Source organism: Sander vitreus, chromosome 12 (genome assembly GCF_031162955.1).
Source record: "Sander vitreus isolate 19-12246 chromosome 12, sanVit1, whole genome shotgun sequence".
Lineage (NCBI taxonomy): Eukaryota > Metazoa > Chordata > Actinopteri > Perciformes > Percidae > Sander > Sander vitreus.
In genome coordinates this window covers 26,717,740-26,745,547 of record NC_135866.1, presented here as the reverse complement: position 1 = coordinate 26,745,547, position 27,808 = coordinate 26,717,740, and the positions used below count along the sequence as shown (strand labels likewise).

Here is a 27,808-nt window from a genome sequence, read left to right as displayed (position 1 = left end):
TGAAGAGTGTCCACACACTGGATTATAGCATATGTATAAAAAGATAAGTGATATATAAAGTAAAATAAGAAAACATATTATGCTAATTTTCAGGTATCTCCACCCATGGTTTGAGAACTGCTTTTGCAAAGGTGCCCCATATTGTAAACCAATCAGAGCAGACTGGGCCTATTTCAGGAGGGGGCCTTAAAGAGACAGAGGGTGAATACAGCTTGTGGCTTGTTGAATCCCATGTTTTCCCATGTTACAAGCAAAAAAATCAACATGTATTTCTGTTCCTCTGGGATTCTCTTAAATAATTTGTGACCTGTGACCAGTGTTTAAGACTCAGATAGCAGGCTAATCCGCCAATCTTGCTCTATACAGTCTTCTGGTTGGGAAGGTTTCTGCATGGCACTATTATTTTATCAAATACATATTATAATATAATAACAGTTTGTTTAGCAGGGACAATAAACAATACATGTATCAGAAATCTAAACTGAGAAATCCTCAGAAATAAGAATACATAAATATAATTATAATAATAACTAGAAAATGCATTTCCTGCAGAAAATGCTTGTGAATGCTGAAAAGCTAAATTGCTAAAGCTAAACTGGATTGCTGGCGTAATTGCGTAAGAAGAAGGTGAAGTAGTAAGAATAGTTGGAAAAGTGGGAATGGTTTTTATTAGTATGAATTTCATTGCAATGTTGAACAAAACTATGTTTAACAAAAGTGGAATATTTTAAGGTCTAAAAAAAAAAATCATAGTATAGCATGTCAAAAAGTATTAAATAGTTTGTGGAAAAAGATATAGTATAGTATTTTGAAAAATGTCATATATGTCAAAAAAAAGTAATGGTATAGTATATTGAAAAAAGTCATAGTATAGTATATAATAGTATAGTAAAAATGGAAGTCATGAAACACGGATAAAAAAAAGCTATCACTATGTTGAAAATTGTCAAGTCAGAGTCCAGAGTTCTTGGGGGTGGAGGGGAGGGAGAGAGAAGGGTGTTGAGCTTCCTGACAGCCTGGGGAATGAAGCTGTTTGCCACCAGACGGTGGAACAGGCATGGATGGCGGGTTTGGTAGATGTCCAGGAGGCGAGTGGGATACCAATGATCTGCCCAGCAACCTTCACTATGCACTGCAAGGTCTTACGGTTGGAGGCATTTCAGCTCCCGTACCACACAGTGATGCAGCTGGACTGGATGCTGTCAATGGTGCCCCTATATAAGGAGCACATGATGGGTGTGGGGGCTCTCGCTCTCTTCAGTTTGCGGAGGAAGTAAAGGCGCCACTGGGACTTCTTGGCCAGTGATGCAGTGTCTGTTGTCCAGGAGAGGTCCTGACTGATATGCACCTCCGCTCTGCTCACTTTCTCCACAGCAGCACCGTTGATGGTCAGTGGGGGTTACTGGTTGTGGCCTCTCCAGAAATCAATAACCACTTCCTTGGTCTTGTCAATGTTCAGGAAGAGGTTATTTCCGCTGCACCACATGGCCAATTGGCTTACCATCTTCGTGTAGTATGTCTCATCATTGTTGGAGATGAGACCCACCACGGTTGTGTCGTTCGCAAACTTCACAGTGTGGTTCGTGCTGAAGGATGGAGAGCAGTCGAGGGTCAGCAGCGTGAAGAGCAGGGGGCTGAGCACACAACCTTGACTAGTCATAGTATAAAATGTCGAAAAAGTCATAGAATAATACGTTGAAAAACTCAAAAAATGTCATAGTAAAGTATGTTGAAAAAAGTTATGGTATAGTATGTCGAAAAAGGTCATAGTATAGTATGTCATAGTATGTCATACTATGTCATAGTATAGTATGTCGAAAAGTCTTGAAAAAGTCATAGTATAGCATGTCCAAAAAAAGTGATAAAAAGTCATAGTACAGTATGTCGAAAAAAAGTCATTAAAAAGTCATAGTATAGAATGTTAAAAAAAAAAATCATAGTATAGTGAAAAAAGTTATGGTAAAGTCAAACATGGAAAAAGGAGCCGGGGATTGAACCACCACCCATAGATGTTACATTGTTAAACTTTTATAATATTATATATTACATTACACAAGTGGTATAGTATTTCGAAAAACTTGAAAAAAGTCAAGGTATAGTATGTCAAAAAAAAACTTAAAAAAGTAATAGTATAGTATGTCAAAAAATAAATACAAAAGTCATAGTATAGTACGTCGAAAAAAAGTCATAGTATAGAATGTTTTAAAAAAATCATAGTATAGAATGTAAAAGAAATCAGTATAGTATATCGAAAAAAGTATGTAGAATAAAGTGATAAAAACAAAAAAGTCATAGTGCAGCATGTTGAAAAAAGTCATAAAAATATAGTATAGTATGTTGAAAAAAGTAGTAAAATGTACAAAAAAAGTAAAAGTATGTCGAAAAACTCAAAAAAGTGTCACAGTAAAGTATGTTGAAAAAAGTCATAAAAAGTCATAGTATAGTATGTCGAAAAAAGTCATGAAAAGTCATAAAATAATCAGTCTGTGATCTTGCTTCAACCTCACAGAATAAATGCAAGAACTAATGAAGAAACTCGAGGCCGGAAAAATTACCACAGTGTACTTTATTAAATGAATTTTGGTAGTTTGTGTTGCATTAGATTCAAATAAAAATTTACAAAAATCCCATATATACAAAAATGTAATTTGTACTCTTTCCCCCATTGAAATTTTTTAGCACGTCAGACTTTCATCACACAATGCAACTTACTGAAAAAGACCAATTTTTTGTCTTAAACATTTGTAATCTTTTTTTTTTTTTTAAATACACCACATACACCACATTTATCGTTTTTTTTTCTCTGTAGTATATCGTCATAGTTACATCCATCATGGTGGCTTCAAACCTCTAAAGACACCCTTCACAGTCAGGACTCAAAAAGAGAGGAATGTTCTTTTTTTAGCGTGTACACTTTGCATACATTTATTTACAGTTCACTATCTGTGGTATCCATGTTCAACCATCTCTCTAAACAGACATCTGTACAGAATGATTATACAAGTGGGACTGGGATCCTATCATTGTTCACCTGCTGGTTACTGTGCTTGTACTAAAACTGAATGATCTCATCTGTAACTGTTGCTGCTCCACAGATCTTGCCCTGACCATCCAAACTAAAGTCATTTTCTCTGGTTACACAGCCGTGAGCTAAGAGTTGTGTTTGGCTGCTATATCCAGACCTCGACAGCAGAGCTTAGATCCATTCCAGCTGGTGAATAGAGACAGGCAAGGCGCTCACAAAAGAAGGCCTGTTCACATCTTAAGGCCCTGACACACCAACCCGGCCGTCGGACAGTCTGGCGAGGTCAGTGACTCAAGTCCGTTGGGTGTGTTCTGTGCCGTCGTCTGTCGTCGGCCTTCATTTTGGCCAACCTGACTTGCTGGGTTGGAGGGCGGGCAGTCGGACTCAATGACCAATCTGATTGGTGGAGCGCTAACCCGGAAATGACGAGCGGGATGAACCTGACTAACGCCTCTCAAAATCTGAGGAAAATCTTTTAAACTGACCTTTGTCGATCTGAAATGAAGACAGATTCAGCAACTGCGTGGCCTATTTCTCGCTTAAAATGTTTTCAGAAACACGTTTCGGTGAACTAGCTTCGTAAAATATGAGATCGTATTCCGAACGAAGCCGCCATTATGCCTGGTTGAAAAATCCGGGAGCAGCCAGACTCACGTGACGCGTTCGTCCAATCAGCTGCTGATTTTCATTTATTGTGCGACAATACAGATTAGCGCCACCTGCTGTTATGGAGACGTATTACATCTCACACACGCGCAGAACGTACGCTCAAGTCGGCGTCGCTTCGGTGTGTTCTGAGGCACTTTTTGGACCTCGGGAGACTGATCAGTCCGACTGCCTTTTCTGCCAACGGTCGGCCGTCGGGTTGGTGTGTCAGGGGCTTTAGAGAGCCACAGACACTATCCGCTACTGCTGTGTGCTCCCACTGTGTAGGCAGCCACATGTCTCCTCATACCTTACTAACAGAGCAGGCATAGTTTGGAGCCTTTTAGAATGACTCATACTACTACTACGTTACAAAAATGATTCATACGACAGTTTTCCTCATCTGCTTAAGCTTAGGTTCAGTTTAGGACACTAAACAGATTTGGCTAAGGTTGGGGAAAGTTGTGGTCAGGTAAAAAGAAACCGATATTTACTGTAGTTATGGGAATCTGGCTTTTTGGTAAGGACAGTTTTCATTCATGGATCTCATACCCAACTGACAAGTAGAAGTGCAGCAATAAGTCCACGATCCCTCACTGGCTTCCCGCCTCCGGACACTTGGGACCGAAGACGTGCCCGCTCCAGTTGTGTTGGATGTGGAACAATCACAGAGGTGGGATTTTTCCTTTTCTTTTTTTTTTTAACATTAGTAACTATTGAAAAAATGGATCATGACACTATTTAAGGCATACTGTTAAGTATGTGTTATAAATGTCTTGAACATGGCTATGTATGATTGTTATAATATAATATTATGAATGTATTATATCCCTGATGCTTGTATTATATTCCTGGTGTTTGTCATTTTGCTAATGTAACTCCCTACAATAAGAGCCAAAAACAATCAAACGAGACCTTCAAACGTGTGAATAACTTTACTGTGCCTGTCTTATTGACACTGTAGACTGACAGCTTATTGACAGCCAATTTATAGCAATGCAGGATGAAGAAGTGCAGTGAAAACAAGCTGAGGCAAAAAAATGAGAAACAGAAAGGTTTTTCCTACAGTGACTGAGAAACAAAGAGAATGCATTGGGAAATGTTTTGTTCTTGAGTGTTATGATCCTTTACATAGCCTATTTATTTCGTCACAGCTACAGCACTGTCACAACTGATGCCTTGATATACAACCACGAGCCAATCAGCAGTCAGTCAGCCATGTTTCCTACCGCTGGACACAAAGCGTGTTATCCGAGAAATGCTCAGGTTGGGAGGATGGACAACGACTCAGTCCTAGTAGAAGCACAGTAACTGCTGTTGACACATTATTACTGAATAGTGTAAAAAGAACACACCCACACACACACACACACACACACACACGTTTGTGGAACTATCTTTGTGGGGACCCATCATTGACATAATGCATTCCCTAGCCCCTTACCCTAACCTTAACCATCACAGCTAAATGCCTAACCTTAACCCTTACCCTCACCCTAACCATAACCTAATTCTAACCCTAAAACCAAGTCTTAACCCTCAAACAGCCCTTTAAAGTTGTGGGGTCCAGCATTTTGGCCCCACAAGGCTGTCGGGACCCCACAAGTATACTGGACTCCCATTTTTTGGACCCCACGGATATAGTTAAACAAGCCAACACACACACACACACACACACACACACACACACACACACAATGTCCTGGGCGATGAGGTTGGAAAAAAGACAAAAATAGAAATATATTCTCTTTAAGGCAAACAAAACAGAGAAAGCAGCTTTTAAGAGTTATGGCCAGAGTGAGGGAGGGAGTCTGTGGATGTGTCGTGTCCTATTTATGATACACTTCCTGCAGTGACCAATCAGACGTTAGAGACCACCTTGACCACCTGTGGAACATGAATTCCCCTTATGACAGCACCTGGTTTTCGGTTTTAACAGTGAGATCAAACAAATCTCAAGGCAGACCAAACCCCCTTTGCTGAAATGGCTCTTTTAAATACACTTTCCTTTACTGACAAAATATTTAAAACAAGGGCCAGATGCATGAAAAACAGGTGCATGGGAGTCCGGAGCAGCCATGCATGTGCATGACAAATCAAAATGCATAAATCCATTTTGTATTCACAGGTTTAAAACCTGCCAAAATTAAAATGTAATGTGAGTTAGGCCAATTTAATGAGATGGAAATGATCCTCTTGAAAAAAATCAGTACATAATTAAAATGTAAGTTTAAAAAAAAGTTATGATGTCAGTGTTTGCTTTAGAGTACACTGAATATGATTTGTTAATAGAATTTTCCATTTCATTTCTGGAAATTGTATTTTTTTTCGATCTAATTGAGTTCCTTACAAAAACAGGAGCTGAGTCCATGTGTTGCCTGTGTGACAGAAATAAAATGTATTGCCGATGAAAAGTTGGAGGGTATTTCGGTCCATGAAACAAACTGAGGTAGCTTTTTGTTCAGTATATATCAGTACACATCATATATATCATGTTAGTCCATGAGATGGTGATGAGTAAACAAAGGCTCCACTGGATGTGGGAGACACTGCAAAAGAACTTGTATAAGATGCTTCGACATCCCTTACAAATAATATAAGGCTGCATTTAAGTACTGTGGGCTACAGAGAAGAAATGTGCTTTTCAACCTTCAGTCATACTGTCTCATAGGTCCACGATGATTCTGTCCACTTACTGTTTTTTATTTTATCAAACAAACAGATCAATTGAAATTTTGTCGGATTAGATAAAATAATGGAGAAGCTTTCAGTGACCCTGTGTTTATTGCATGAGCTTTTGAAAGATTTTTTTCACAATCCCAGTGCTGGCAGATAAACCCACAGAGGAGCTCTGCTGGTGAATTAGGCCAAGCATATAGAAGAAAGATCTGCTTGCTGCTACAGCAGATTTATTGTAAAATTATAAAATGAATGAAACAATGTATTAATTACAAAATGAAAATGAATGGGTTCTGTTTCTGTCTTCGGCGTGGATTTGGTTTAATGGCTTCCTGAACAGACAGAACTCAAACATAGGGCTGGGTAATGAATTCAATACTTTTTTGGCACCCAATGAATTGCCTCGTCTGAAAAATACCTCATCATTCAATACCCAATTTCAATACCTAAGGAGTAAATCTCGTCAGTGTCAGTGAGCCAATAAGCACACAGCATGCTTCCACCAAGATCTAATAATGTCTGTGATTGGCCGTCTAACGTTACCTGTCGTACAGACACGCAGGAAAAACTCTGTTATGCTCACGTAGTAGGAGCTGAAAAATAAATTAATACATTCGTGCCATGGTGTTTAATTTAATTTCTTTTTGTTTTATACAATGTAGGAACCGGTATCAATGTCACGGTATTGGTATCCCCAGCCCTGTTCAAATATAAGCTGATGTCTCCCTCTATATGCCCCAAAACAAAAAAAACATGAGCGCCTGCAGTGCTGTCTAAACGCAGCCTTGTACAGTGTGCACCATGATCTAAGTCTAACAGTATTGTGTCATCCTGAAACCTGTGCTTTTTCTACTTGGATAGTTAAAAAATAAATAAAAAACTGGTGTCTACATTACCCACAATGCAGGCACCGAGGGGCCTAAAGGTGAGAGAAGCAAGAGTTTGACCGGAAGCCCCCGGATCGGCAGGATAAATCTGGGTGGGGAAAGTGTCCCTCCCTCATTTGTGAATGGGATCAACAGCCTGAAAATGAGAGCATTGCTCAGTGAAACTCCCCCCCCCCCGAATAAATAAAGGTGGGGGAAAAAAAAATGCAACTTGTCGACTGATAGTTCATTCGGTAATTCAGGTGTTTTGTGTAATGTAGCCTGCGGCAGAGATAAGGAGCAGCCTACAGAGGTCTGGTTAGCTAGTGAGCTCTCTAACTCTACACATCCAGATTTCTTCTACTGTCAAACTTGTCGTCTTCAGCACCAACCAACGCTGACTCAAGTGACCTCACACAAGGCAATTTATCCAATTTCACACAGCTTCCTCTGGAGCCACAAAAAGCGTTGTCCAATATATACACAACTCCGATTTACTAGTACTCCCCAAATCCTGTGGACAGACTTCGACGTGTAAACTTTGTAAATAAACCGAAAGCTGAAAAAGGCAAAAAAACAACAACAATTTGGTCAAAAACAACAACACTGAAGCAGCCTTTAACCATACAATGTTCTCTATAAACTGCTCAGTACAGGAAAACACCATACACACTGATGAGAACATACACTCTCACACACACACACACACACACACACACACACACACAATACAATAGTGTGCCAACAAGGCAAATTAATAAGCCTAAACAGTACTATTTAAGTTAACTGAAAGAATAAGACACTTGGAAACATGATAACAGCTGACTTTAAACTAATAAAAACCTTAACAAACTTAAAGAACCATACCACCGTGTTTGCACATGTCAGCTCTAACTACACATTACTTATATTTTTACGAACATTTTCATATTTTAGATTTTTTAAAGTAATTTGCCTACAGTTCAAGGGCTCCACTGGTTTTGCATTCATTTCTGCACAGTATGAAATGGTGAGTCATGCAGTTTACGTGCAGACAGATTTGAAACGTCTGCACTGCAATAATTAAAACGAATATAGATGATGTTCACGCCATTACACAACTTGAGCAAAAGTTTTATACCATATTGCAAATGCAGGAAAAATAATGGCCTTCTTAGAAAACTAGAAAACGATTCGCTGTGACGAAAAGTAATTGTGACATGACTAAACCATGCAAAACCGATGGTATGGTCCTTTATAGTGTGTCTCTGACAGAACACGGCAGATCTGTTCATAAGCACAAAAATATGTTCGAATCATTCAAGATACAACAAGGCATTACATTTTGGACTTGCCAACACCAACAAAACAGAATTATCATGAAAACTAACATAAGTTATTTAAACTTATGAGAAACCCAGAAATAATAGCTGGAATATTCCAATTTTTGCCAAAAATGTGTATCATGGAAACACATCCTTCTGGTTCTTTCTGAAGTCTGTGGGCTAAGCACCAATCCTCTGTTTAGTGTGACATATATTTGTAACCAAAGGAATAATGTGATCAATGTATTTACGTTTTGGACATTAAGTATAAGGACCTGCCACAGCATTCAGACTTCATACACGATAAGAAAAGCTGAGGTCAGAACAGCTCAGTACGCCTGGGGCTGGTTTGGTTAAGCAGGATGAAAATGTTTACAGTCTCATGCCATGATTATCCCTTTGACTCGTTTTGTGCTTCTCTCTCCTCACGCCGTCATTAGAAAAAGAAAAAGGCTTTGCACTTGTGACATAAATTCAGAAACACAACCTGGAACCTTTCTTTTGTGGAGACATTTTAAATTGTAAAAGACACAAATAGCATGGCCTTGACTCTATAGTCGTTTGAAAGCTGAATAGAGCTGCAAAGATTTGAGTCATGTTTTTAAGAAAAAAAAAAAGAAATTCTCTGATTTCAGCTTCTTGAATGTGACGCTCCTCTGTGACCGTAAACTGAAAATCTTTGAGTTGTGGACAAAAAAAAAAAAAGACATACAGTATGACCACGCATGTCAAGGTCTCTTGAAAAACGAATGTCTGGATTGGAATGAAATTGTCCAATAATTTGAATGTCTCCAGCAGAAATCTTAACGAGGGGCCCGGATCTTTCCTCAGTGCAAACCTTAACCTTTTTCAGCACCGCTGTCAGTATGTTGTTTAAGACCTTGTCTGTACAGTAGGTGCCACTAGCAGGGCTTTAGACATTTTCATCATCATCATCATCATCAGGTACCGTCTAATCCAGGACATCCATAGCACGCTTCTGATCTTGATCTGATCTGATGGAACCTGGACATTAATGGGAAGAATCTTGAAAATGACTGTATGGCAGGATGGCTATAATTTTATGATCTACTTCAAAAAGGACTTTGGTTAGAGCCAAAGCTTAGCTATAGTCCAGCTCACTGTCATTAAGTCTACTCCCCTTCAGTATACCACCCGTGCTGCCCTAATCTCTCCATCGACTATTTTATCCAAATGTACTCCCCTTGTTTCTTTCCCTTTGTCATGTTAATTATAAAAAATGATTAAAACTCTTTCTGATGGGGGAGGCCTCTAGCCCAGTAAAAGCGTTCGCCCCATGTTGGTGGCACGGGTTCGAATCCGACCTGTACCTTTGCTGCGTGTCATCCCCCATCTCTCTCCCCCTTTCATGTCTATCCACTGTCACTTGTAATAAAGGGAAAAAGCCCCCAAAAAATAATCTTAAAAAAAATATATATATACTTTCTGGTGTATGTCTGTGTCTATTTGGGTACAGGGACACTCAATGATTAGTGTCCTCACAGAGGAAAAGTGGCAAAAAAAAACAGGATTAACATGACAAAGAGTCGTATTATTTATGATATATCTTCTGGCCCCCAGTTACAACACTGACTAGGCTGCCGCTGTGCAGCTACCCATTACACGAGCGAGGAAGAAACATTGTGCTGTCTTTGATTTGACATGGCTTGTGCTGAGTTTAGTGAAAGTGACCGATATCTGTTGGAATAAAATGTTTTTGCTACTTGCACCGACCTTCAATTGTTGTCGTTTTGTCTTTTTCCTGCATTTGACGGCCCATCACTGAAAATGTCTGGATTTCATCAGTTACCCTTCTCAGACCATGATATGTGGTATAACGGTGGACTTATATCAAGCTTTTATAGTGGCACTATTGTTAACCAGAAATCTCTTTGTTAGCATTTCCCATTAAAGCCAGTGGACACTACCAGCACCATGTTAACTTGTGCCGTGTGGCCTGGTGTAACGATGTTTAAAAGCTGCTGGAAAAAAAATTCCCCAGGAGGTGACGTGTGTTTATCAAAGAACAAGCAGATTTAAAGTCGAAATGTTGCCTATTGCCAACACATACACACACACACACACACACACACACACACACACACACACACGCCACACACATAAAAACACAGACAATGACTTCAGTACCCTCTACATCATCTCTAAAGTAAAAAATGCTGCATGTTGTATCAGAGAACTGTACATCCTGGTGCTTGGTTTGAGTTTGGCTGAGACGGCTGCTTGTCCGCCTTTCTTCTCTTCTTCTCCATCTTGGACTCCATTAACGGCCTTTTTCATTGCCGTCTGGCGTTTTGCTCGTTTTGTCTTCTCTCTCCCCCACTTTAGCCTCCACAGACAAGCAAAGATCAGTATCACTGCACAGCCAGGTTTATGAGGCTGGACAGCAAATAGTTGTGTTGAGCTGCCAGGAAGATTTTTTCTTGGCTTTGTGGAGTTTGACTTATTTCCTTTATGGAACAAAAGACAGTGAGGTTGTGTCTGTCCAGCTTTCACCCCTTCTTTCTCGCTCCATATCCTTCCTTCCTGACAGGTTTGGTTGATTTAATCCAAACAAAACACTGAGTATAGATGCTACTTTGACCACTGTCTTTGTGTAGTTCACTTTCTGTCTGAAAGTGTAGACCATACTTATCCAAGAGGAATGAAATGTCCAGGCCAGAGAAGAACATTTTGGACTTCCCAGCCATTTCTATTGCCGGGTTCAGACTACACCATATTTTTGTCCGTTACGATGCTCAATGTGTCAGATTAGGCGAGTCATAAATCATTGCCAGGACTACGCTGAGAGACATGACAGACTACACTTTGATGCCCTGACCGATCAAAGCTTGCCGTCTTTCACGATGCCTGTGATGTCATCGGGAAGGAGGTGCTAGGAACAAGAATGAAAAGAGACAATGGCGGTGTGTATGACGCTGGCTGTCTCATGTGTCGGAAAAGACTTAAAAAAGAAAGAAAAGAACGACCGTGACCTTTCCTCTGTTTCACAGTTCCACCTGCAGCACCAACAACACCATTCCTCTTTCTCTTGGCGATATTGGTCAGAGTCATGAACATGAGGGTAGAGCTGTAACAATTCCAAATTTTACTTTACAATGAATTGTCTCTGAAATAATTGCCATTAACAATATAATTGTCGCTTTCAGTCAAATTTAAAAGTATTTATTTATGTATTACTTTTGCAAAGGAATTAGAGAGTGATTTGCTTGCAGCACCCAAAAAGCCCAGCAAATCACTCCGCCAAAGTAGCAGAAGTATCAGCTGCTTCGTCTTTCTGAGAATATAGTTCCCAGTATGTATACGGTTAGAAGATGGCTGTGTCTCATGTGACCTTGTTATTTGTACACGCTGTGACAACAAATCACAACATGTAAATAGGAACATGTTGGCGTTATTTTGTCACTTATTGGGAGCAGTAGGCTAGATGGAGCCGGTTACCTCCAGGATCTGTGCTAAGCTAGGCTAGCGGTGGGGGCGTCAGACAGAGTTACGACAAGCACGGAGATGAGAAAGGTATGTATGGACTTATCTAACTCTGGGGGTTACGGTGAATAAGCTGAAGTCCCAATAAGTCGGCGTTTTCCTTTAAACAAAGAAACCACGATAATGTAAAAAAAGAAATTGCGATTAGGCAATCATGCAATAATTGTTACAGGCCTCGGTGAGGGAACACGTCTTGGAAAGCAAAACAAAATTCTAACATGCTAATCTTTCTGTCGAGACATTAATTGTGTGGCGTCCCAGATGCTGCGTCGGTTGTCGTACCATGACACACTAAACAGGATGAAACGATCGACTGTCGCGCCGGACGCCCATTGTTGTTCCCAATCTTAACCGACGCCTCAACGTCTGCAGGGTTGGCAGTATAATCGGGCTGATGTCATATAGTCTAAACCCGGCATTAGGTGTTTCTCCTCAGAATCTGGAGGACATTTCCAAGGAACCTTTTTTGGCACTAAGAGAACCGGTGCGATGAGTGTTATCATGTAGATACTGATGGAAGTACCCACCCAGTTGTGGCTGCTATGGGATCACATCTTCAGAACATCCAAACTGTAAGTCACCAGCACATTAAGACAGACATGTCAGTTAGAAGTTTCTACGGATGAATTAGGGATCGTTATTCGTAGTTCCAGTGTCATTGCGGCTAAAGTAGAATATCAGATGACTTAAAACTCGTCTGGATGGACATATGCTTGTTTTATCCTTAACTTTCCCAACCTTAACTAGCTTTTCGTACGGTCTGAGCAGAGTGTCGACGCACTCTGTTGCATTTAGTTCATATCAGACAGGATTTCCCTGATGAGTGGAAGTAAAAAAATAACAGCAACAACCCTACCAAGAACCCAAACACATCCGGTGACATTGACTGGACTTGTGCCAAATTGCTCCTCCGATCACTACCAAGAGGGCTGAATGCTCCTGGGTGGGCTCTGATGCCAAGGAATAGAAAAAGAAAAAAAGGGGAATGAGAGATGAAAAGTGAGATTGTTGGTAGTAACAAATTCTTATTGCTACAGTCCCTGTTGCTGTTTTTTTCGTGAGAGCAGGATACTCCTCTGACAGTTGCACCCCTTTCTGGGTTCCGAGAGCAGGGTGGAACTATAACGTGGTCTCATATTCCAACCTCTCCTGCACCAGAGCGTCATCCTTGTACTGCAGCCGTGGAGGAGTCAGAGAGGTGTCTATGGCCAGGATCGCCTTGCGTATACTGCGGTCGAGGACATGGCGCTCCCAGGCTGGATAGCGGTTCCTACAGAGGTCGATCTTGATGACGGTCTCTTCGAGGCGTGGAGCGCGAGACGATGGCGTGGATGGCACTGTGGGTCGCACCTGAAAAACTGGCATGCAGCCGTCCCGCTCGGAATACTTCCCCGCGTCACGCTCCAGGGTTGAGGTGGCACCTCGGTTGGAACGCAGCGAGTTGGTGGCACCTTCAGACGGTAGTGTGGAGAACTGAGCCGTGGGGTCTAGGTCGAGAGCCTGGCCACTCGGCGAGCGGCCAAAGCGCGGCCCGTTAGGATGGAAAAAGGCATAGTACATGAGCATGAAAACCACACCGGTGAGGAAACTGCTGAAGATGACGCAGAGTGCTGGCACTGCAAAGGCGTCAGTGGTGTGAGGCGACCGGTAGAGATACCACAGCGCACTGAGAGCAGCGTTCTCCACCAGAATCACCAGGTAATAGATGAAAAGCCGACACCTGCACAAAGACACAATGAAAACAATAAAATGACATCAGTCAGCAAAGCATGAAGCAGCATTTTAACAGTGGGCTGTGAGGACAGCTACACTAACCAGTTGGTCCATCCTCCCAACACAAACACTGTGCTGTACTGTACTGTCAATCTACAGAATAATGAGGAATAATAAAGAATGTATTTAAAAAAAAATCACGCCACTGAAACAGATTTTTTCACACTGAATGGGGTTGTGGGTCCTCACCTTGTCCGTCCCTCCTTGACGTTGAACCAGGAAAAGATGTAGATTATGCCCACCACCATGTCAAACACAATCTCCTCCCACTTGCTGATGCAGAAGTCTGTCTCACAGTGGACAATCCAGAAGGTCATGATGCACCAGTGCAAGACAATGAAGATGCCAAAGTAGAGTTGGAACACAGAGGCAAACAGGGCGAAGGTGATGACCCTCGCAGCGATCGTGAAGAAGTGCCAGCAGAACTGGATGATGACAGCCAGGTAGCTGATGGGCTTCTTGTCATCCCGAGACTCTCGCAGGGCCTTTTGGTAGGAGGCCAGGGCCCAGGCCAGAGAGACGAGGGAGGCTGCAGCTGTCATACCTGCAACAGTCAGGCACACAGAGACACAAAGGGTTCAATTCCAGTGCCACATCAGGGGAACAGTACAGAAATACACACATTTTTGGAAAATAAATGCTTATTTGCCATCAGAACCACAGTCAGATGAGAAGAACTCTACGTGTCTATAGAGTGAGCGAGAGAGAGAGAACAGTGTCATTCCGGAAGTCAAAAATCCCATTCATTTTCTCCATAAGGATTTTGATTATCAGCCATATTGTCTAAACCATCCAAAGTATACTTACCACGAGTTACGAGATTGTGAAACTAAAGTTTCTTCTCCTGTAGAAGCTAGAAGTCGGTATAAAATCAACCTTGTTTTAAGAAAAACATGTTTTATTCGCGATCTTATGGAGAAATACGATATTATCCACAATCCTAAGCGTAACAGCGACTTTTCTCATTAGCTGAACTCGCCGTTACCATGGAAATGTTACTTAAACTCATTATGAAAAGGTTTATTAAATCAAGATTGTAATAAATCAAGTGAGAAGTAGGGTCATGTTCTCATAGACTTCTATAGAAACAGACTTCTTTTTGGAGCCAGTGGCGTCGCCCCCTGCAGGAAAATAGGTAGAATGCAGGTTTAAGGAGGCGTCATTGTCTAACCTAACAGACTGGGGTCTATTGGTTAGGAAGTCCAGTCCATTTAATAAAAAAAACAACATACAATTGGTGTCGGAGCCATTACATTGGCAATCAGTGTGTGACTCTGTGGGTAGCCAAAGTTTACCTAAGTATGGACTTATGGCGACAGGTGTGTTAAGTGGAAAACATAGAACTTGAGATGCTGATTGAGTTATTTTGTTTTATTAGTTTTGTTATGTAAAAGTAAACTGATTGACATATCCAACTTAAAGTTGGGGATTCTGGACAATTATTTAAGTGACAATAGGAGTTTGTTTTGAAGCACGGCATCTACACCGGACCCACGCGTACATTACAGACCAAAAAACGAATGTGCGCCAACATAAGTTACAGTCAGCAAGTCTGCAGCCTCCCAGTCACTCCACACTCCACTCCACGCTGTGACAGAGTGGGGATGAGTAGAAAAGTTTTAGGGCCACCGACATAGCTTGTTAGTGTCTCTGGTCAGCATCTTGTTGCAGATGCTGAAGCCTCTGGGCCTTCACAGGAAGTAAAGTCAGCTCTGGCCATTCTGGCAGAGAGCGCCCTGTGTTCCCAGTCCACTCTAGCCTGTCGTCCAGGTGCACTCCAAAGTATTTTAGGATTGAATCACTTTCACATTCTCCCACTGGATGGATACAGTGATAATTGTCCATAAATGCACTGAATGGCAAGCCAGCTAGAGGTCTAACTCCTGGAATGCTGCTTTTATTCTAAACACAAACATGTACATTTTTACTTTTCTTTTATCAGGATTTGATGTTGATAAGGCTGCTGACCCTTACTGCACATATTATGATGACTAGTATGATGTGTTGTACACCGGGCAGTGTGCAATTTTGTTGGCTGGTGGCAGTCCCTGCATGCAACATGAGCATGTCTATGCAGAGTGATAACAGTCTTTGTCTGTGTGTACTGTATGTATGTATGCACTATGTTGTGTTAAATTCTCTAAACAGCAGATATTGTTCATTTGTCCCGACAAATTTCCTTCGCGACAATAAGAATCTATCTTATTTATCTTATCCCAGAAAGTGAAGCTTTTTGGTGCACGGTCACGTGTAAAATACTATAAAACTCTTCTAAGTACATATCGTATAACAAATTACAAGATAAGGTTAGGTTTGAGGGTAAGTATAGAAAGACACTTGCTTGTGAGTGAGTGTGTTACCTTGCACAGCCTGGAGCTTGTGTGTCTGTATGATGATGCACAGCTGCAACACCAGTTGTGGAGCGCTCTCCAGAAAGGTGGCCAGAAGATGCAGCATGCTCACATCCGCAAACTCATAGACCATCCTCCAGTAGTAACGCCAGCGCTCTGTCTCACCACTCTGGCGACTCCGAACGCCCAGGTATATAGTATGAAAATACCTGGAGGAGAGACGGAGGAAAAACATCATGCTTCAACATCAACCAGACAGGACGAAACATTACATGTAACGGTACATCAAAAAGGAGAAAGGAACAACGCACTGAACTTTCCTCACCTTCTTTTCTTTCTGAAATACCTAAGTTAAAGTGATCAGGTATTCTGATCAGGGTGATCAGCACAGTTTACTAAATGTATCAGCCTAGTCTAAGCAACAGATTCACCGTGCAGTTTCATTAGAAAAGACTGGATTGCAACATGGACACTGGCTGAGCAGCACACGTCTGCAGCTCCCGGCAACTGTACCTCTCCAGACCTGAGGCAAGAGCTCATTTAATGAAGTGAATTCATTATTACTGTTCAGTCTGTCTGTGGCCTACATTTTAATGTCTCAGTTCATTCCCATTCTCTCTCTGCCTCTATCTCTGAAATATCACCAACACATTGCAGTCATTTAGCAGAACGCTAACAGGCTGTGAAATGAAGTTCCAATATCAATAAAGAATTTGAAAATTAAATCTGGGCTGAGAGTAATAAAGCCGCAGCCTGTCCATGGACAGATGGACATGACACACTTCTCACTGTGTGTGTGTGTGTGTGTTTGGTGCTGGTGCTTTCTAAAGTCTGATTCATAGTAGCAAGTCTGCTCCACACAGAGCCTACGCCTTGGCCTACATAAGTGGCCTACGCCTTTCTGAAGATTTATACTTGTGCCACGGTTGCATCTGCGTCGATCTAGCATATCTTAGCAGTGCCGGGGGTGTGCTAGAGCGAGTGACGGTGATTTCCTCCGGAGTGAGTACCGATTCCGGAAAAGTTAACCCCCATGTTGTTCATGTTGTTGCTGTGAGAAGGAGAACCCGGAAACGAGTAGGAAGAAATGCGACGCTACCGAGCCACGGCCAAGCGGACCAATCACAGTTGTTGCGGTCTGCGTTGTTCATATTCAACGAACTTTGTATCCTAATAATGTTGGTAGTATATGTGTAAATGAACGATGGTAAACTTCCCTCCATGTTACCAGTGCCCAGATCTCCCTACTCACAGGCCAGCAGAATAACTCCAAATAACACGTTTGACGCAATTCTACTGCATAGACAGCCCAGTTTTATGAAAAAAAAAACCTCTTTCCAGAAATAAAACACAATTTTAAACTGCAGAGGAAAAACAAAGAGAGAGAGTCTCATTACATTACAGTCTCCTGCTCTCTCCACCCCCTCACTGTTCCTCTCCTGCTCTGGAAGGAGACTGTAAATAATGCAAGAGGCAGATAGGCCTTTCGCAAGCATACACACACGCACATATTTGTTGACATAACCCATTCCCTAGCCCCTAACCATCACAAATAAATGCTCAACCCTTACCCTGACCCTAACAGCAGCGCAATGCCCAACATGAACTGTGCTGTGTGGTACTTCCTACTGTGTGCCAACAACAGGGTCAACTACTATCCAAACATCCATACTGTTACTGACGTTTTAAAAGAAGTTTAAAAGTGCAAGAATGCTTTCTGAAATTATCTGCTGATTGCACTCCAAGCCCAGTTGCATCTTATATATTACATTTATTTAAGAGTGAGATAAGAGAGTTAAAAGAGACTTTATTGTAATCCATCTATATACAGTGCAGTACAGTACGCAGAGGAATAAAACTTGTTTCCCTGGTCCCGGTGCAAAACGAATGGACATAAGGTGCAAACAACAAGATAGAAAAACAGGTACAGAGAAAGGTACATACATAAAGTGCAATGACATACATGTAGGACAAAAAAGAAAAATAGAAATACAAGTAGTGTAAATAACTGTAAAGAAATATACTTTAAAGTGAGGTAGGGTATAAATAGTGTGGATAGGCGTGTGTGTGTGTGTGTGTGTGTGTGTGTGTGTGTGTGTGTGTGTGTGCGTGTGTGTTATGGGGGTGAAGAATATCAATAAACAAAACACAATATAGACTTACAATGGTTACAGGTGTCATGCGCATGTGGGTTAGGCATGTTTCATTGAGGTGCAACGTTAAGGCCGCGTTTAGATAGCAGATAGACAGATTTACATAATTTACATAATGATATAACAGCTTTAAGATTTTTGTCCTTTGAATAAAGGATTTTTTTGTTTATTGGATTTAAAAAGACATGAATGGGCTTTTAAAATGTGCAAAGGAGGAGCAGAACCACGGAGATTACATGTATTGATGAGCCCGCTGCCTGCGTTTTCACAGTTAAAACCTGCCGTGCTGGCATTATATGGCTTTGGGGCCTGTTCACTGTCAGTCTGCTGCTCTACACCTTTCAACATTTCAACACAAAAATAACCTTACAGCAGACATCCCGAGATGCGGTGTTGGTTCAGATAAAAGCTGATGATTGAATGTTAATGTATGTATAAGTGTCTTCTGTCTTTCCCTTTTTAATTTTTTTGGTGGTCCTGTACACACTAGATAATAGACAATTCTATAAAGGGATCTTTCAAGAAAGTGTGGTGCAGTTTTTAGCCGGGAATTGTAAAGGCTTGAATGGAGCTGTTTGCATAAAAATACCATATTATACTGATTACTCTAACAAGATACCATGGAGCCATTGGCTATCTTGTCTGGAGCCTGAGGGCAGAACATGCACTCCATGACCAGATAGAGGAGACAACATCGACTCTGACCAGATAAAGGAGACTACATTGACTCTGTATTATGACTGTATTTCACTCATAAATAAGCTGATGTAGAAGGCTTCTCGTTAGTCATTATCTGTACTTCGCTGAGTGCTGAAACTGGCTCCTTGTGTTCGCAAGTAAAAATTAACATTGGGAGATCTTCAGTGGTTTCTGTCTATTCTTTGATAATGTAATTCATTTTAACAGAACTGTTTACAGCTTTTTCTCCCACTTAGCTTAAAGAAGCGGGACACAACCAAACTTAACACGTCTGGCTTAACACTTAGCATGAACATGATGAATCGCCATAACAACGCACATAAAGATGGGTTGCAACGAAGCGTGAGAGCTCATATTGCTGACGAGGAACAGGACTATTGGTGTGTTAATTGACAGAGAGATACACCAATCAGTTTAAACATAAGCCTCACTCATCTGTCCTAAGACTGTTTATTTATCGCTATTATTTAGGTGACTTCATCTCTTCCTTACCTATAGTAACATTCATAAGGGTAGTTTCAAGGCTTACAGGAACACCTATGCTGCATAATGCACTTATCAAACCCACACAGAATACTAAGCCATGAACTTCAAAGAAACATCTTGTAAAAACTGGCACACACACTCTTGAATATCTGGTGCAAACACACGTGCACACATAGACATAGACCTTAAATCCAGCTGCAATGTTGGTCATTAGTTTCACATGGGAATCTGGCATGTCTGTCTCATTTAACAAACACCAAACACTTTACCTGTGTGTACAGCAGTGTGAACAGTGTGTGTGTGTGTGTGTGTGTGTGTGTGTGTACAGATAGAGGTAGTGAAATCAAGTAGCGCAGGTCAAAGGCTGCAGCACTGGAAGTTGGCACGTTGTGTAACGGCAGATATTCATGGAAAAGCTTTCAGAAAACAACCTGAGAGGATGAGAAGAAGGGGGAGGAGGAGAGTGTCCTGTAAGTATATCAAAAACTGATACTGATACCGGCTGTGTAAATGGTTTGCTTCAGTAGAACAGTAGCAGAAACAGTGAATGCATTTAAAAAGAAAATCAAGGTACTGAAAGGTACTGCTTGTAATATATTTGTTTGGATTTTAGTCACAAAACCAAGAGAGATTTTGATTCATGGATTTTTTTTTTTTTACATTTCTAAAATTAAAGCTCTTATGAGGGTTGGAAAATGTCTCATTCTGGTACTCTCTAGTCTAGTCATATAATAAAAAAAGATGATATGTCTGACAGCAATGCTGACCCAAACACAGGAATATCACCTTTGGAGAGGATTCAACTCCCGTTTGAAAATAAAAGTAAACGAACGAGAAGTTGTTTCTTTTTTTTATCCGAATTAACGTCTGATTTGAACCCAAACCACAATCTTAGTTGCGACTAAACTACTAAGTAGTAGTAACTACTAAGTAGTAACTACTAAGTAGTTTAGATGCCTAAATATAACCAAGTAGTGTTTGTGCCTAAACATAACCTGTTGTGTGTGCAAGTGCTCTACCCTTTCTATTACCACGAGTTTACAGACACGTGTCTGCTGACAATAAACAAAAAGACACACCCACCAAACGAGAGAAAACATACCTCAAAGCCTGTTGCACACTGTTTGACACCGTACCAAGGAAACATGCCGTTCAACCCGGAAACCTTAGCAAAACACTGTTTAAAGTGCTCATATTATGCTCGTTTTCAGGTTCATAATTGTATTTAGAGGTTATATCAGAATAGGTTTACATGGTTTAATTTTCAAAAAGCACCATATTTTTGTTGTACTGCACATTGCTGCAGCTCCTCTTTTCACCCTGTGTGTTGAGCTCTCTGTTTTAGCTACAGAGTGAGACATCTCACTTCTGTTCCATCTTTGTTGGGAGTCGCACATGCGCAGTAGCTAGGTAAGGACTACTAGCCAGTCAGAAGCAGAGTATGAGGGCGTGCCCTGACAGTAGCTAGGTAAGGACTACTAGCCAGTCAGAAGCAGAGTATGAGGGCGTGCCACGCTAGCAGCTAGGCGAGCATTATAACGTGTGTTACAAAGTGACCACGTTCGTCACAGAAGTAAAGGCTGGACTACAACAGAGCTGTTTGGAGCAGTTTGTGAACAGTGTTTTCTCTGGAAGATGGGGTGGACTTTGGACTTTTTCCACTTTGGAAGCCTATTGCATGCACAAAAAAAGATATATAACACAATAAAGGAAAGGGAAAACACCAAAAAGCATAATATGAGCACGCTGCATGATATGAGGAAAATATGCGATAACATTAAAAATCGCAATGATATTGCTTGCGATAAATAAACAGATATTAAAGTGTACTCAGTTCTGCATTTCTGCTGCTTTCAACAAATTACAATTAACAAATTGCTTGTTATAAATTAATGTGCGGTTTTGTGCTGATATTTTCTAACTAACAAAAACAAAAATCAGTTTTGTGTCTATTGCGATATGTCACAGCCTTTCTCGATGTGTATATTGCGCCAGTTGATATTGCGATGACAATAAAGAAATATATTGTGCAGCCCTAGTTTAAACGTGCCTCTGATTTTGGCACTGAATCTCATGTAGTGCTAAGTGGACATAAACAGGAAATTGGGTCATCCTGCTGGCCATGGCAACCATGTGATTGCAGGTCTTTCCCCCTCCTCTTTTGCCTCATTTCCTGTCACCTCTCTACTGTTCACTGTCTAGTAACGGCATCATTTCTCAAAATGCCCCCAAAATGCCCCCAACAAAGATAAAGAAAGATCACATTCAAAAACATCAGAGAATGTCAGCCCAAATGTTGCTCTTTAAAACAATTGTTTTACCAGAGATGGGTCTGATACAGATTTTTGTAGAGCGAACATTACAGACCCCCAGCATCTTGCTGAGCAGCATTCATTAACCATGATAATGATGAGGGTTTTCAGCTACATGTGCTCTTTAGCTTCTGGGGTATCACTGTAGTCAGTATGATGTGGAGATGCTGTTTGATACCTTGTTTTAGTCAAGTTGAGTCAACATTAGTCAATTCCGCAATATGTGCCAGACATACAGAGCAATTAAAAATATGTTCCTCTCTGACCCACGGTGCAATAAGGACACGTACAACAAGTATAATATAAAAGATGAGAAATATATACAAATAAAAATAAAAAAAGATAAGCAATATACTGTATACAATTTAAAAAACTAAGAAAAGTAATATGTACAAATAAGGTAAAGAAAGATAAGTAATATATACAATTAAAAAAAGATAAGTAATATGTACAATACAGTAGTACATTCTAAATAGTGCAAATGGAAGGCAAAACCAAACAGTATAGAAAACTAAAAAAAAGATATTTCATTTAGGAATAACTCTGGAAAGATGAGCAAAACTGTCTCTCCATCTCTTTGACAGAGGGATCTCTCATTTTTCTGTCCAATGTTTCATATTTTTCCAGGCCTGAAGTGTGAGAAACATCTTTTGTGTTTTGGCCCTGCACGCTGGATCACTCAAAATATTCGAGCAATGCAGAATGTAAAATATGTGCCGAGCACACAAAAAAAATGCACAAACTATAAAACCTGTCTTTAACTGTTACTGTTCCCAACCCACAGCAAACACAAAGTTACTGCTTATCAAAGACGGTAACACACAGACAGTAGACCTGCTCGTCATGACCCAGAGGTAGACACAGGGGCGGGGCCAGCTGGGAGCAACATTTTGAATGTGATAGGTCACTGGCTTGTCATTATTAATAGTAGAACACAACGGGCATGACAATTCCCAATGAGAAACCAACCTTTCGAAAATAAACCTGACTCTGTGTTCAGGCAGAACACAAAGCTAATTTTTAGAGGAGGTGCGAAGTCGGCGCAAATTGGCACAAAAACACAAATTAACTTAACTTCTTCAATAAAGTATGACATTGTAAACAGAGAACTTTGTCTCTTCTCCCAAACTCTACAAATATGATCTGTCACAAAAACCTATTTCATATCCATCCAACTAGTACAAGTCAGCAAAGATTGACATTTTACTACAAAGTATTGTCTTAAATCATCATATAAGAAGCAATACAACATGATACAGCATGAAAAAGCATGAATTAATTCTACATGCATGACTGAATGCAGGAACAATACTTTAATTAATGCATCAATTAAAGTATTTGAATCATCATGATTTCTGATTTATTAATGACGTTCATGTCTTCTTCAAAAAACTGACCAGTCACACACAAATTGTTAGTCTGGCTATCACCAGACCAAGCTCAATCTTTTAACATTGAACATTAGTCTGGGGAGTCTGCTCTGTATTTTCTACTGCACAAGAGGCGTGATCAACGGGCATAGTTCAAATGACTCTGATTAAGGTTGGTACAAAACATCAACACTGTATCCGGTTTTTGAAAAATGAAAAGCGAATTAATCTTTCGACAGAGCCGCAGACACTTTAACATTTCTGTCTGACGTCTGGAGATTTCTATAGCAATAAATAATCATGAATAATAGATTAAACGGGTTTAAACTCATGCATTAACTCACTCTTTAATACATTATAATGTAGCATGGCTACATGTAGTCTTAGGTCACATAGTAAATAAATGTCTGAAATTAAAATTTGTAATATCGCTTTTTGAGTAGGAGTTTTGTCAAACATCGTTTGGACGCGCAAGTGGGTTAATAAAGTCTATCTTATCATATGAACTAAATCAAAAAATATTTATAACTGTCTTACAAATCTACAGGTTCGTAGAAATTTCAAAATGCCAGAAGCGTCATTTTGAAATCTAAACCTGTTTATTCTTGTTCAGGGTCACAGGGCTGCTGCAGTCTGAGCCCAGTATGAGTTATGAAAGAAAAGGGCAGAGAACACTTACAGTACTATATATAGTATTACACACTATAGGTGCTGCAAATGTCACACGTGTGACTTGACCTATAAGAGCACTACTATATGTGCAGCCCCAGGACAGGTCAAGCAGACAGTAACACTTTGGCTGCAGCCGGAGCTAAAGCTTCAGTTGAAGACCCTGAGGTCATGTGATCTGATTCTGGTGGAAGTGCGAGCTTTGTCAATCCACTGCTGTGTAACTTTAAAGGGGAACTATGCCGTTTTTTTTAGCTTAATTTACCTTAACTGAACAGCTTCGGAGTCATTGGAATGGTTATATGACTTTTTTTTGGATTGAACGGTGGTCGTCTCGCTCCCCCCTAGCGCCTGTGAGCTGAAAAACCACCCTCGCAACTTTGGGCCGGCGAGTCGGCGGCATCAGCGTCAGGAAGTATCGCGTGATATCAGGTCTCGCGATGTAACAAATTGCTTCACGGCACTGCACACATACGCCCATCCAGGAACCGGCTAACAAGGTAGCGATGGAGTTTTTCACACTATCGTCATGGCTGAGCCGGCACAAAAGAAGCAGAAAGCTAGGAAAGCATTGTCGGAGGAACAGAAGAAGAGGAAACAGCAGACTGACCGAGTGAGGAGTCAGACACGAATAAACATCGGAACTGCCAAATATCTATTCCAAAGCTGTAGGGGGAGCTCTATAGAGAAACCTGCCAGCAAAAAACAGCGAAGAAATGGCCAAAACTGCATAGCGCCCCTTTCAATTTTGGTGAAAATTAGGTGTGGAAATATGGACATTTAGATTGAAAAAAAAATAAGACGTGTCCAACTGTTACGTGTGGTTCAAAAATAAATATTTGAATTCGAAATTAGAATAAAAAATAAGACAAAAAACAAGACGTTGAAATACTTTTCAAGTCAGTGTTTTGAGAAATAATTAGCTACTATAATCAGAAGGCTCCATGGCTACAGTTTGGGTTTATGATAAAACAAGACATTTTAATATGGCAGCTTAGACTCTGGATTGTGAGATTTAAACTGTGATGATGGACACTTTCTCACATTTGTGGGTCAAACGATTAATCGATAAAATAATCTGCAGATTAATAATGTTCTACACCATTCCTTTTAGAGGGAAATATTGTTACAGCCAGCTAGAAGAGCATTCAATATACAAAGAACCTGCTCATCTTATAAAATATGATGCACTGTTATAGATTAAATCAAACATCAAATTATCTCCACCTCAACCAGCTACAGCAGTCAAATACACTTACACATTTTCTTAAGGAGCGATGTTTGTTACTTTAAGTACATTTTACTGACACTAATAAAGAATACGTCTATAATAGTTAGCCTGCAGGCTTTACTTTAGATTTTTCAATAAGTTGTCTGCTGCGTGATGTTTTGTTTCTACATATACTTAATAAATGACTGTGGGTAAGCTGTTGTCAAATGCCACCATGTGTAGTAAGTTAAGGGTCATTCAAATCCATAACTCCACCCAAAAGCTGTTGGAAGTCCTTTCTAATGGCACAAAAAGAGAAAAGTGTGCACAGCATCGGCAGCATTCACTGCTTGACACCAGGTGTGACTGACAGACCAGGGCCAACTCCCTGCATGCGTTTCTATCAAAAGAGAGAAAAAACATTCCTGTTCAGCTTGTACTCTGTCAGGGAGTGACCTAACAGCCTCCCACCGTGTCCTGTGTGTTGGCCAGTGGTGGAATGTAACTACGGTAACATTATTTTGTTATATCGTCTCTGTTTGCAGCTGCTGCCTTGGTCCTGCTTGACGCCCTACTGCTAGATTTCTGCCTGTTTAAAGGAAGTTGTTGGGTTTTTGTAAATTATAGAGTGTGGTCGAGATATACTCTATCTGTAAAGTGTCCTCAGATAACTCATGTTATGATTAGACACTGTAAATAAAATTTTATTGAATTAAGTAGGCCTACTTTAGGCTACATTTACACTTACACATACTTTTACTTAAGTAACATTTTTAATGCAATGACATTTACTTGTAACAGAGTATTTGAACAGTAGAATAAGTACTTTTACTTAAGTAAGTAAGGGATCTAAATACTTTTTCCACCACTGGTGTTGGCCCTGCAGAGGGGAGCATGATAAAGATGGCAGCTGGTAGCATTCAGAGTGCCCCTCTGTTCATTCATTCATTCATTCATTCCTCACACAACAAACCCACATTCACCCACAATCACTGTTACCCATCCCAAGGCCTCCAGCCCCATATCCTACCTCCATATCTGGCCCAGCTGGAGGATGTGGATGACGGACTGGCCGAACCAGACGCAGAAGGAGTAGTAGGCCGAGCGTTTTTTACTCCTGCTGCCCAGCGCGGTGCTCGCGGTGCTGTTGGTCGTGGTGTTCTTGCTGGCGGTCGACGCCTGTCTCTGCGGCGTGGCCGGGTGGTGTGGAGCGGTAACGTCGCCGTGTGAGGCCGAGCCGCTCAGCAGCTTGTTCCCGTCCATGTGGGAGCAGTCGGCGGATTCCGCGCCGTCCTCGGTGGTGAAGTCGTGGACGAACCATCTGAAGCTAAAGAGCTGGACCGAGAAGGAGCCCAGCACCACGAAGAAGAGCGTCAGGCCGAACCACCAGTAGTCGCGGCGGAGGTAGTAGTCGACCGACAGCCACACGTCGGTGCCCACATCGGCCAGATACACGGCCACTGCGGCTACGATCCACAGACAGTCCCACACCGTGTATTTCTGCTGCTCCCTGCTCAGGCGAAGGCACGTCGAGTTGGAGCCTCCCCCGCCGCAGCACCGCGACTCCCCGTTGGCGAAGTCCCCGTCCCCGGTGCCCGCAGAGTCGGGCTGGGCGCCCGGGTGGAGCCCCTGCACCGAGCCGGAGTGATCCGAGTTCTGCAGGGGGGTGAAGGCCACGTCGCTCTTCTTCATCTTCAGGACCCCGTCCGATTTAGCCGCCATTATTGGAAGCTTGAAATATTACTCTATTATTTTTTCCTCCGTTCCTACCCTCCTCTTCTCTTCTCCTCTTCCCCTGCCTCTCTCCGTCGACACCCTTCTGTGTGTGTCTCTCCTACTCCTCCTCCTTTCTGGGCAGGACTAGCTCCTCTACACAGCCGCCTGCTCATAATACAGAATAAAGCCAGAAAAGAGGACTGGCCCAGTGCTTGCTCCGATATTTTGGTCCATATCACGTCTTTATTGGACTCTTTCGGTTGATGATCCGCTTACATTCAGCCGACAGGAGACTTTTCCGTTTTGTTTCCTCCACCTGCAGATAGACTCCTTTCACCACAGATTCTCTTTCTGCGGTTTGTCACTCTTTGTCCTCGATGGGTCCTGATGTTGATGCAGATGTTGGCGATGGAAATGGAAACAGGATCGAAGGAAAAGGAGGACGGCTGCATCCATCTGCTTCTTCTATGGCACAGACTTAAAACTATGACATCATTCCCCCCCTCTCTCTCTCTATCTCTCTCTCTCGTTGACTCCCCCTCTTCCTGTCTGTCTCTCAGCTGTTTGCATACCGTTTGGGCTCCATACTAGCACAAAGTAGGCTATAGTCTCGTCAAAATCTCCTATTACGTGCAAACACATCGTCTGCCTGTCAGCTTGCAGCCTGCCATGTGAATCAGGTTATAAAAACACATCAAGTGAAGCAGCCTATACTGTCCTGCAGAGCGAAGACTGGTCTTCAGCACCATGGACAGTTACTTACTGCTACTCGGTGACTTCTGCAGGAACTTGAGCTTCACACTCTTTAGTTTTCATCAAGTGCTTAAGCAGTTCTCAAACATGAACAGCACTCACCACATCCTTCACCACCAAGTCCATCTCACACTTAAAACCTTCCCCAACCTGTTGACACAGAGATGACAGAATACTATTGTCTAAAATAGTATTGTAGACTGTGCCAATAAACCAGAAAAACAGACAAACGTGAAGTACACTTAAGGGGAGACACCCCAGGTGAATAACGGAAAAAAATGAACTAATAGATA

At 41.4% G+C, this 27,808-nt stretch overlaps 1 protein-coding gene across 3 annotated transcripts; it reads right to left on the bottom strand.

Moving 5' to 3' along the window:
- Positions 1-13,142: 13,142 nt before the first annotated feature.
- On the bottom strand, positions 13,143-26,768 carry xkr4 (XK related 4). 3 transcript variants are annotated; one of them, XM_078264112.1, is made up of 4 exons: positions 26,077-26,768; positions 16,157-16,356; positions 13,986-14,340; positions 13,143-13,743 (listed from the first exon to the last, which is right to left on the bottom strand). In XM_078264112.1, the coding sequence occupies exons 1-4, from the start codon at positions 26,766-26,768 to the stop codon at positions 13,143-13,145; spliced, it is 1,848 nt and encodes a 615-aa protein (XP_078120238.1). The 3 variants fall into 3 exon arrangements, with proteins under 3 accessions (XP_078120238.1, XP_078120239.1, XP_078120240.1); XM_078264113.1 differs by having other exon boundaries at positions 13,986-14,331; XM_078264114.1 differs by lacking the exon at positions 13,986-14,340 and having other exon boundaries at positions 16,132-16,356.
- Between the last annotated feature and the right edge of the window lie 1,040 nt (positions 26,769-27,808).

Excerpts from the sequence above, each read along its gene's own strand:
- xkr4 (XM_078264112.1), bottom strand. The coding sequence starts at position 26,768 with ATGGCGGCTAAATCGGACGGGGTCCTGAAGATGAAGAAGAGCGACGTG. Across the intron at positions 16,357-26,076 it reads CAGCTGGGCCAGATATGGAG|GTATTTTCATACTATATACC; the intron begins GTAGGATATGGG and ends TCTCTCCTCCAG. Across the intron at positions 14,341-16,156 it reads CAAGCTCCAGGCTGTGCAAG|GTATGACAGCTGCAGCCTCC; the intron begins GTAACACACTCA and ends TGACTGTTGCAG.